Source organism: Poromitra crassiceps (assembly GCF_964638095.1).
Source record: "Poromitra crassiceps genome assembly, chromosome: 8".
In the NCBI taxonomy this organism is placed as follows: domain Eukaryota; kingdom Metazoa; phylum Chordata; class Actinopteri; order Beryciformes; family Melamphaidae; genus Poromitra; species Poromitra crassiceps.
The window spans coordinates 19257381-19269896 of NC_139629.1; the positions used below are offsets into that span (position 1 = coordinate 19257381).

General features: G+C 45.1%; 1 protein-coding gene across 4 annotated transcripts in view; it reads right to left on the bottom strand.

Moving 5' to 3' along the window:
- LOC310781241 (electrogenic sodium bicarbonate cotransporter 1-like) overlaps positions 1 to 12516 on the bottom strand; it is a gene marked incomplete at its 3' end in the record, with an annotated part of 56937 nt that overhangs the window by 36299 nt on the left and 8122 nt on the right. For all 4 annotated transcript variants that reach the window (XM_083641808.1, XM_083641806.1, XM_083641807.1 and 1 more), the window contains exons 2-3: positions 7692 to 7765; positions 4095 to 4271 (exon numbers count right to left, since the gene is read on the bottom strand). In XM_083641808.1, the coding sequence (XP_083497934.1) occupies positions 4095 to 4271; positions 7692 to 7765 (251 nt within the window). The remainder of the gene's footprint in view (positions 1 to 4094; positions 4272 to 7691; positions 7766 to 12516) is intronic.

Genomic DNA, 12516 nt, shown 5'->3' on the forward strand with positions numbered 1-12516 from the left:
TTTGCTGCTCCACAGGAGAGAAGTTACGTTAAGTGGTTTGCTGCTCCACAGGAGATAAGTTACATTAAGTAGTTTGCTGCTCCACAGGAGAGAAGTTAAGTTAAGTAGTTTGCTGCTCCACAGGAGAGAAGTTAAGTTAAGTAGTTTGCTGCTCCACAGGAGAGAGGTTAAGTTAAGTAGTGTGCTGCTCCACAGGAGAGAGGTTAAGTTAAGTAGTGTGCTGCTCCACAGGAGAGAAGTCAAGTTAAGTAGTTTGCTGCTCCACAGGAGAGAAGTGTTTATCCTAACAGTGGTTCTGGCTTCATTATACACAAGGCCTGACCTCTCACTCAACCATGCCCGACTGTTTACAGTTCAGATCGTCCATAGAGATAGTCAGGATGATGGAGATGAAGTGTCCGGGAAGTGTGTGTGTGTGTGTGTGTGTGTGTGTGTGTGCGTGTGTGTGTGTGCGTGCGTGCGTGCGTGTTGGGGGGTGGTGGTGGTGGGGGTGTAACGTAAAGAGCAAACCACAGTTCAGTCCGGAGCGAGCACTGGGTTCCAGCCCCGCTCCGCTCCTGTGTTTAGTTTGGTTCCAGCACTGTCACACCGCCTGCTGATGGACAGTCTGATAAGGACTCACTGGATGAACAGCTGACGACACTGTATGTATTTACACACGAGTGCTGCCATGTTTGGATCATACACACGTAGAAAAATGCTACAGGGTCAATCAAGGGCATTCATTCAGGACCAAGAACAAACTGCAGATGTAAGGAGCAGGAGATCATATCTTTAGCTGCTGTACTGCTACTGGGTGGTGCTCCTGACATTTTACCTTGTGACGCAATATAGGAGGTGGTGAATGTTTAGGGCCATATGAAAATCATATTTTTTTCCCTCATTTTAATTTAGAGGTTAGAATCGAGATGAAATATATGACCGTCAACACATTGGAATCTCTTAAAGTGGAGATACAGTCCCATCGCTGAGTCAAACTAAGGTCTCGAGGCGCCTAGAGTAATAACCATATAATTGCTTACCATCAAAGCCTGGGTTAAAGACGCGCAGAAGTTAACGACGGAAACGGCCCTAAACAGATAAAAGAGAGTAAGGAAGTTTCTCTCCACTGAACAAATGTTCCCCACATGCTGCGGCCCTATACAGCCAGGCAGTAATCAGATAGGGCCTGCTGCAACATGGAGACAGATTGATGTGAGCAGAAGTCTTATCAGGTTGTGGTTTCTTCAGGTGACTAAGCACTCAGGCTGCTGTAAAGGATTAAACAGACAGAGGAGCTGGATGCACGAGAGGATTAGGGAAGTGGCCGTCTGCTGCGGCCAGTCCGTGAACCAGCGGCTTCATGTGACACCGACATGAACAAAGACGTGATCTTAGTTGGTTTGAAACGAAGGCGCTGAGGTACAGCTTGGTCAGAGGGATCAGCTAGGAGGAGGAGCTTAATAATGACCCCCCCCCCCCTCTCTCTCTTTTTGCGAGCTCAAAAGTCATGTGACGAACTCGCCATCTTCGGCTGCTCGGAGGAGACCTCTCTGAGCTTCCCTACAGCTGTGCAACAAGCTCTGACACTGGGGAGAACTGTCGCCAAAAGACTCATTCTGAAGGAATGGAAGTCCTCCTCTTCACCTTCTTTTCAGGTGTAGCTGATGGACATGACCTCTTGTTATACAGATGGAGAGACTCCGGGTCCCTGAGAACCAACTCGCTTAGAAGGTTCTCAACTATCTGGGACCCACTTTGACGAGGTGAAGAATGACAAGTGACTGAGGTTAGGGGTGGCGGATGGCTCGCCTGGCTGCTATCTCATGGACCCCCTGTGTGGGATCCCATGCACCTTATCTCTTGCAAACACATAAGCACCTTATGCGGCTGGTACTGTAGCACCACGTTGTAATGTAACGTCAATGATGTATGTCTTTTTGTGCTTTCCTTTCTTTTCCTGTGTCTGAGCCCGTTTGTCGTCTTCGTATATTGTTCTATATAAAATTGAAAAAAATATATAAAAAAAAAAAGGGACGACTAACCCTGCTGACCTGAAACAATCGACTCAGCAGCTCAGAAACCACACTGCATCAGCAGACTTAAAAAGGAAATATGAATGGTGTTGGACTACCTGCTTCTGCTACCATTAACCATACCCATGTATTCATAATATCCAAGGCTGCTCTCCTAGTTGAGAGCTGGATTTTGAGATACACAACTGGCAACATTCTTTCCAGCCAGTCGCTGGATGCTGCTTCTGCTTCCCCACCTATAACCCATTTTTTATGCAATAATGGATCAAATGAATTATTCATAATGAATACTAAAGAAGAGACTGAGGACCCCCATCATGGCAATTTCCAGGTAGTGCCATACTGAATTAAATATGAATTATAATTAAATTCCAATGCCGTGACGCATAATTGTGCATCTTGCAAACAGGCTTTAACCAGATTGTGATGTCTGGTGCTCTAAAGAAATACCCACAGAGGCCTTGTAGCAAAAGCCTTTTAACAAGTCTAGAAATACAACGTCCCCCTTTTGTTGTTTGGCTGATTTACTTTGATGCTAAATGATGATGTAGATCTAAAGAGCCAGAGGAGCCCGTCACACCGATGTGTCAAGTCGCTTGTTCCTTTCCAAGTCGTTTACTGGCCTCCATAGAGACACTGCGGAGCGCGTCATCATTCAGAAGCCACGCCCAAAACGGGGGAAAACAGAAAACCTTCCCCTCCAATCCTGGCGTTCTCCTATGTCGCGTGCATGGTTGGCGTGTTGCACAAAAAGATCGTATATACGGAAGATGAACACTCCAACTTACTTCTTGACAGCTAGATCCACATTTTTCTTCTCGCCAATTCTCAATGGCTTCCTTGTTTTGCTCAGGAGTACAAAAAAACTTTAACTGGCGATTTTTTACATTTGTTGTCTGCGCAGGCCACCACACAACAGCTTTTAGCTATGTTTAATTCAAGGGAAATTACGCTGGTGTGTGGAAATGAACGGAGCTTTTCCCCCGTGATGGGCGTGGCCTATTTCATGCAGTGTCTCCATGCTGCCACACTCAAGAGCATGTGGCCTTTCTGCATTCAGGGGACATGTGGGCTGAAATTGACCTATATGTTTCTAAAGACGTTCTCTTCTGGAATTAGAATATTATTCCTCCGGCACTAGACAATGATCAGGGGGATTATTTTCTTCTACCATGCTACTTTCATAAGCTTCTATAACACTCTCGGGACATCTGGTGTACTGCTGTACAGGGGACGCCATTAGGTAGGTCCTGGCGCATTTTGCATCTCCCTCCACTTTGGCGGATGCATGTCCATTTAGTGTTTTGCTTCTTCATCTGCGCGAGATCCAATCTCTAATGAATTGAACGCATTTCTCTATGAATACACGTTCATTTCTAGCATTTTTGCTCTCTCGCTTTCAGGTGACCACTGCTTTTCCTTGATAACCAATTTGACCAAAGAGAGTGGATGGTGGTGGAGACCATAGTTATAGTATAGTATAGATCAGTGTCGTGATACTCGACCCGAGGCTCTAGAGCCACATGCGGCTCCTTTATGGGTAGTTGTGGCTCTTTTAAGTCCTACGTAATAAATAAATAAATAAATAAATAAATAAATAAATAAATAAATAAATAAATAAATAAATAAATAAATAAATAAATAAATAAATAAAAATCTTTTTTTAGATGGTGGTTCTTGCAAAGATTTCCCCCCCAATGTGGCTCCTGAGTAGGACTGGTATAGAGAGTATCCCCTTTGATTTGCAACTGTTGCTATTAGCCAGTTTCAAAATGGCTAGTCGTGAGCCATTCGAGTAGGTTCTGATCTTTTCCTTCCTTGGCTGCCACCCCACCACACCCCACCCACCAGACACCACCCATTTGAAGGACTACCTCCTTAACTACAGAGCCACTGATATCCTGTGGACTGATTTGCAGAATGGCGCTGCTGGACTTCACCCAACTTGACAGCTTCCTTATGTGCATACCACAAGAGATCTATCCGTTCCTTAGGTGCACACCGCACGCGTCTTTCACTGCACACGGGATAACTTGGACTGAAGTTCCCCAGTTAGCAGCTGGTTATATCAGGACTCACTGAGGGGCTTGAGGATGTTGGGCGCGGTCTCGTCTGCGGTCTCCCCATCGGACTTGTCTCCGCCCGCATTCTGCTCCACCCGCTCCCGCCTTTCCTTGTGGCTGGACTTGCGTCGGTGGCGTCGCCTCCGGTGGTAGCTCTTGGGCACGTGCACGCCGATGTACACAGTGTGGTGACCTGCCACAACACAACACAACACAACACAAGCACAACACAACACAGCACAACACAAGGAATGGCGGTCAGATTACACTCTCCGATACCAAAGGAAATGATATTAATCCTGCATGCCAGTAATCCACATCACCAGTGGAAGACTAAAAACAACAGGGATTGCTTATGTGAGTTATATTGAATCGAGGATGTCTAGACCAGTGGTTCTCAAATGGGGGTCCGGGGACCCCCTGGGATCCGTGGCACTTTGCCAGGGGGTCCGCGAAAAGTTTTCAGGAAAATAAAAATAAAAAGGTTTGTTGTTGTTGCAAAAGCTTCATAGTTCAACGAAAATATGTTATGCTTTAAATCTAAAATGGTTCATGGATGACATTCTAATCTAACAAACCTAACAATTTAAAAGTCAGGCACGTTACTGTGGAAACAATTAAGCTTAGTCCAAAATCACAAATCAGAATGAGGGGGTCCCCGGTATATTCTATCTTGTAAGGGGTCCTTAGCTGAAAAACATTTGAGAACCTCTGGTCTAGACCATGGCTGCCCGTGGGCCTTTGTTTTGGCCTGCCATGGATTTGACAAAAACAAATAAAATGTTAAATTAAATAAAAAGCTGTCTTTCAGAGGCTGTAGCGGGCTTCTTAAAAGCTAGAGTGATGATGATCCTTATAGCATATGAAACTAGAAGACCTAAGGCATCTATTGGTACCACCCATGTCAACCTAGCTTGTTGGGAAGGGGGCTAAATAACGCTCTAATGTAGGCAACATTTTGGAGAGGGAAAAGCTAACATGGCCATTTTCAAATGGGTTCCTTGACCTCGTACTCACCTCAAGATATCTGAATGAAAATAGGCTCTATGACTGGGTAAGGTTAGGGGCAGGCACCTTGAGTTGCATGCACTTTCTGTCAGAAAGGTGTCTTTCCCTTTAAATATGTTTATGCCCCCCCCCCACAAAAGCATGTGGATTTTTTTTATACAATCAATGCTGCCAATTAACAAATTACTGTTAAGCAGATCAAACATATTTTGAAAATTTATTTTAGATTTAGAATGTAAATTGTCTATATAAAATATAATACATTTCAATGTAATGTAATTCATTTATTTTAGGTCCACGTCTGTCCATCCAGATTCATTTTGGGCCTTTCATGGCAAAGAATTTGGGCACCTCTGGTCTAGACGTATAAAATGTGTTTGTCAGTGACAAAGCTACCTGCCAATTTGTGGCTTTATAATGTTAAATTGAAACGACTGATGGCGGATTGTTGGTGATTTCCCAATCAGGAAGCGATACGTCTTCAGTCAGGCAGACACACTTTGGATTTAAATAAATGCCAACTACTTCCTGTACAGCAGCTCATACAGGAAACGGCCACTTAATGTCTGCAGGAAGTAATTACAGACAGACAGAGAGAGAAAGAAAGAGGGAGAGAGAAATAGAGCCACCTCCAGTTCATCCTCAATTAACTGTGAGCATTCAAATATAGGGTTTGACGTGAGCATCGACCTCACAAGCACTTCCACTTACAAATAATGGTGGGCTTACCTGGCTATAAAACCACCATGTATTTATCAACCTGTTTAACCTAACAACCCTGAGACATGTCTTGCGGGTTCTGAATAATATCTTTCACACTGCATGTGTGTGGTCACAGTGGAAACATCCTCACACATGAGCTGAGGGATTTCCGCTACAGACTGTTACAGGGAAGTGAAGGATCTTGCAGCTAGCACGGTGTGTGTACACACGGCCTGTCATAACACCCGTGATTCCCTTTGTGTGCACTCTTTAAGTATGGGTCTGTGAAAAATGTCTTCAGGTAAACCCATATGCAATTACAGTGCAGTTACATTCAAATCAATCCTTACATGACTACACCAGACCGGATTACAATACTTAAAAGGGGACCCATTATGTTTTTCCATATTTTGTGTCATATATACTGTTACAATGTTGGATGTTCATATTAAATGTGGCCAAAGTTTCAAATAATGAGGTAAATGTATGTACCAGCACCAATGGCTCCTGCATTACATTACTGGCTTCCTTGGTAAGCTAAGCAGGACTGGCCCTAGCATACTCCTTGGATGGGAGGCTGGTGCTGGAAGTGGTGTTGGAGGACCAGTAGGAGGCGCTCTTGCCCTCTGGTCTGAATGGTCTGATGAATCATCTGATCTGATGAATAACCTCCCCAATGCCCCAGGGCAGAGACAGGGACTCTGTCCTGTGAGTGAGCACCGTACTTCGGCTGAGACGTTAAACCGAGGTCCTAACTCTCTGTGGTCAGTAAAGATCCCATCGGCACTCTTCACAAGAGTAGGGGTGTCACCCTGGTGCCCTGGCTAAATTCACACACAGGCCTTCCTTCAATCATGGCCACCTAATCATCCCTCGTTACTTAATTGGCACATTCAGTCCTCAACTCTCCACTGTGATAGCTGATGATGTGTGGTCAGCGTTCTGGCACAAACTGACTGCCGTGCATCACCCAGGTGGGTGCTACACATCGGTGGTGGTTGAGTTGAGTTCCCTCCCCTGATATGTGAAGCACTTTGAGTGTCTAGAAAGGCGCTATATAAATCCAATCAATTATTATTATGTGAAAGTTATCCCCATTAGCAAAAATGTGCAAGAATTCTAGTGCTCTGAACGAGTGGTTAAGAGATCTGAACTAGAACACAGGGTCTAGGTGAGGCGAGATAGACCCCGTTTACCTTATATGGGCATTGCTCCAGCCCCCTGCATTGCTCAAACAATAGCCAACCAATGGGATCTTATGAAGCCGGCCTTGAATATGTGATGTCACAATTAAGCGATGCGATGTATAGAGGCAAAGTGACCGCCTACTTCCTGCTTCAGCACTGTACCAGAGATATATATATATAAATAGTTTTACTTGTTCAAACCAAACGGTTCACATATATTTCGAATCAGAAGAGACCATAGAACATTTCACTCGGACCAAAACTTTAAAAAACTACATAAATCTGCAGTTTTTTACGTTTTGGTCAGGGTAAAATGTTACGTCGTCTCCCCTGTTTCTAAATATATCTGGTTAACAAAAGTTTATGGGAACGCAAATTTGGGTTCAGCAGGATAATCTTCACAAACGTGAATAACCTTTATGACTTTTGGAACAGGTGTGCATGTGTGTGTGTGTTTTTTTTTTACACGATTTCTATAAAACGCTTCAAAAGTCAAAAGTTATTCACCTTTGTGAAGATTATCCTGCTGAACCCAAATTTGCGTTCTCATAAACTTTTGTTAACCACAGACCTTCTTTTATGCATTTAAGTGAAACCCCCATTCTAAAACCCCATTGACATTTCCCCCGACGAACCAAAATGGCGGCAAAATGGTTAAGCCTGCGGCACTCTATTGGTCACCCTAGTAATTTGCTGGTATTCATCACTGGTCTCACCTTCCACCTCCTCTTCATCGCAGACATGTTTGACAAAGGATGCTCCCCTGTCCAGGACCGCTTCGTCCTCCACCCTGCAAAGCATGAGGGGAAAAAGGCCCAGATGAGAAGAACGTCAAAAGTCACGACTTCGGTCATATGATCATATACAAAAAAAACAGGATGAGTGCAAACACTTGGCAAGTGTGACGTTAAGCAAACACAAACACACACCCCTCACTCTGGCTCATTCTTCACACACCCCTCACTCTGGCTCATTCTTCACACACCCCTCACTCTGGCTCATTCTTCACACACCCCTCACTCTGGCTCATTACTGCAGGTTTGACCAGCATGGTCTTACTTGGGAGGAAGGTCTCTGGACCACCATTGAGAAGCATGGAATGTGCAAGGTTTTGAGTCCAGTTTATAGCCTGTGCCATTCCATGTCTTTCTTTGTCATCTTAAAGTCCCTGGAAACCAGAAATATTTTTTTTATTATTTAGCATTTTGAGTTCAGCACATCACAGGAACAAGCCACCAGCCAAATTTGAACGATGATGAACGTCGCAAAGTATATAAATTTAGGTTTGACAGTCATGACAAAAGTCATGAGAATCAATTAGATTTTAGACTCTTTTCTACCGTGGACTGTGTGGGCGTGTCCCGTGTGTGTGCTTGCAGGACTGCAGCTCCTCCGAGAGAGAGAGAGAGAGAGGGAGGGAAACGGAGAGAGAGAAGGAAAGAGAGATGGAGTGTGTGTGTGTGTGTTCGCTCGTTGCTTGGCGCATACAGAGAGGAAGAGAGACTGCCGCTGCGATTGCACAGCGCTACTGTGTGTGTGTGTGTGCGCGCGCGCGCGAGAGAGAGAGCAGCAGCATACACAGGCACACAGAGCGGGAGGTACGGCTCTGGCGGGAGGGAGACAGAGAGACACTGAGCGAGCGCTGTGATTGGCCAAATCTTATGACGTGATAAGATCATTCAGTTTAGCAGCGCGCGCACCGCTCTCTTCAATGAGGAAGTGGAAATCCAGACCTTGTAGAAAAGTGGCGACTTTGGGGCTTTGGGTTGAAACTAATGTCTCATACTTTCTGAGGCACACAATTACTCACATAAAACCCTAAATTAATTAATTTAAATTTTGGTTTCCAGGGACTTTAACCATTCATCACTCACCGTGTCCTCTCCAATACAAGTCGGAATGCCAGAAATATTGTTCAAAACTAAAGAATGAACAAATTAAACAAAACTGTCTCAATTAACTCATTGAATGCCATGGACGGACATGTTCGTCATTTCAAATAGTAACGTAGAGTGCCAAGGACGGACATGTTCGTCAATTGCGTTTTTTGACGGTGGGGCGTCGATCAAAGCCTTCTGCCTCTCCTGTACAAATATTATAGCTATTGGAGGTCTATAACCTATTTTACAGAACCCTTAGGTGGCGACAGTGCTCTCCACATAACAGAAAGGCAAGGAAAAAACAAAGAAGAAGTCGTTATGGAAACGGAAATCGCATCGCATCCGTATGCATCGATATGCTGAAGCACGTTACTGCAGCTGTGCCTGCAGCAGCCAATCTGCTCCCACAATTGAGCCGCTCCGTGTCGGTTGCGACAGCACATCCGCACATCCACACCGTGGAGTTGTTATTATTCTCAACTGGAAGCATCGTTGCCGGTGACAAACACACGCGGAACGCTGTAAAAAAGCTGGATGTCGCGCACAGCAAACTCAGCAGAGAGCCACCACAGACAGGAGGAGGAGTGTGCAGTTGAGGCGAGGCGAGGCGGGGCGGGGCGGGGCGGGGCGGGGGGGGGGGGGCACGCAGAGCAGCACGCAACACCCAGACAGACCCAGGCAGCAGGACAGGATTGACAAACGCAAGCCAGAATATCCGATGCCCACCAGCAGCAAGCTTCAGAGTCAGTGATGTGCTTGAAATGTTTAATTTCACAAAAGGCCAATTATCTCAGCTTCTAGAAAAAAATTGATGTTTTTGGATGAATCAAGCTATTTTCTCCGGCTCATAACTAAAGAACGGAAAATGGGATCAATATACTTTTTTTTGCAGATGATAGAATAGAGTCTCATCGTTCTTTGTGCGTGTTCAGTGTTTACATAGTAATATCACACAATATTCTGTGGGCCTCGAGAAATCACTGAAAACGCTCTGAAACTCTGGCACTGGGAGCGTCCGTTCTCCAAAAGTGGCTGGCACTCAATGAGTTAAAGGCAAAATGTGTTTTCATTCATTTTCATCCCACAATCCAAGCAATAAGCGACGCCTGGTCTTCCTTCAGAATCTGCTTTTATGTCCAATGAGGTCAAAGGCAGGTTACCATGACATACAATCCTGATAATGACTCTGTCCTATTGACAACCTTCTTCCTCAACAACCACAATGTTGAATATCAGCCTGACAGACTAATTCTCTTCGACTTTGGGCCTGTCAAACTCATTGTGGCGCGACAATGAGAGGGGACAGACAATCCACGTGCGACAATGAAAGCCACATCATGGCAATATCATTTCAGACTTCATCATACACGACACGTCATATGTACATGTAGGCCTATGTACATAGAATTGTTCAACGCACACATTGCGTTGAACATGTGTTCTTCAGATGGAGAGTGAGTTTAAAAAACAATGTATTTTCATATTACTGGAAAAACAGCTTGGCATGTTCATCTTCCAATGAAAGGCCTGGTTAGCATTTGTAATGCTAACGCACATTAGCACATGCAGACCTCCACGCATCACCTTCCCGCGCACCCAGATGGACACTGTGCGTGCAATGCATTGCTGCATACAAAAGAAAAAGAAAAAAAAACATCTCATCGCCATCATCACCTTGAGTCACACCTGCATTATGACCGATTTTGGAATGACATGTCATATTCAGGTTCCTGGTTCATGCATAATGTGAAGTCTTATGTCTAGTTCCTGGTGCGGACGTTCTAGGCCACATGACCCGCAGTTCCCTTTGATGGCCAAGCCATCTCTTCCTGGAAGGTTGGGAGAAGGAATGTTGCTCCTCCAGTCCAGCAAAGTGAAGGCTAAGGGAAGGAACATACACATGATTCTTACTGATAAAAAAGCTCTTTCACTGAGGCGTACATATCACTACACCAAGTGTATCTTCTGTTTCATTGTATCAATCTCCACTGAGGCAAATACAGATAGGGTGGGTAGCTAGCCTGTGTGTAGCTAGTCCGTCTGTAAACACATGTTTTTCTCCATACTGAGGAGACCATGCAGGTGAGTGAGGAGGAAGGAGTTCAACTTCCAAAGCTGATCTGCTGTGGGGGAACAACTTATATACAGTATATGTCGAGTGTCCGGGTAGTGTAGCGGTAGATTCCCCTGCCTACCAACACGAGGGTCGCAGGTTATATACACTAATATATATATATATATATATATATATATATATATATATATATATATATATACACACACACACACACACACACACAATGTATCAAGAATACACATATAGAAGACAGTTTCTTTCACACTGAGCAACCCCTGACTTGCCATGACACCGACAGAGATGAGGGGATGGGAGCAGTGTACACAAACTGCTAAATAAACAAAGTCCGGGAGGATACGACTTGTTCCTCTGAGAGCACTGCAAGCTCCCCTGCATCTCCCAGGAGGAGCGCCGCACCATTCATGTGTGGCCTTGAGAGAGATAGCCGGGCACAACGCTGATAAGGCAGCCAGTCGGCAAGCGCCATGTTGAACCATCAGCTCGCAGATCAAACAGGTGCTGAGGAGGCGTGGCCTGGCTCGGCGCCATCTTCCTCAGCAAGAGTCATACATGGGCTACAGCCTCTGGCCTCCCTGCCCTCTTCATATTGACCCATTGTAGGTAAAGAAAGGAGGAGGAGGTTCCCACAGGGTGCTGTGTGGACAGGGATCAAAGCCAGCATTCAGCTGTGGCTTTCATTGTGTTTCTTTAATGAGGTAAACGAGGGAGGCAGCTCCACGATGTTCTCCTTGTACGGTTATCTTCTCGGTTCTCTCCGGGACACGCTGTACCCAAACACAATCTGCTACACTGCTTTTGTCCCACTGTCGTCTTTTACGAACGACTCGGCCTCAGACAGTCTTCTCCAACTCTGACGTTTAGTCAGTCAGAAGGAACTGTGGCCATCTTCACTTTGGAGGTGCGGGTGTGTTTGTGCTTTTTTTTTTCTTTTTTAGACACGCTGTGAAACAAAGTCAGTTTCAGCCGGGTCTTGCACGCTCACGCTCTCCATTCACCGTCGACCTCGCTCGACCAACAACCTGCGCTCTCTCTCTCTCTCTCTCTCTCGTGGAACCCGGGGGGGGGGGGCCTTTAACACAACTAGGGGATGTAGAAGGAAAGCATGGAAATCTGGACAAAATCACATCGAACAATCAAAACATTCTCAAATTTGGGTCTGAGAGACACAGGCTGTGTTGGGAATGGTTCACTTATTCACTATTCCCCATGTAGGGCTTATCATAGTGAACTATTTGGGGACCGATCAAAGGAGTTTCAGACACTACCTCACTCTTGGTAAACACGACCGCATTGCATTTAGGTAGATGGGAGAAACTGTAGGGTGCATTACATTCGCTGTTCACTAGAAATTGCAGTGCATTGTGGGTATTTTACAGTGGACTATAGTGAATCAAATTAACAGTTGAGAATTCAGACACTAGCAAACACACTATATAGTCCACTATTTCTGTAATAGGGAACAGTTTAGAAAGAGGGCTACAATCTCATCAAATAGGGGTCCGTGGCTCTTATGTGGACTACTAAATTAGTGGTCCTTGATATGAAAAAGGTTGGATCTGCAGG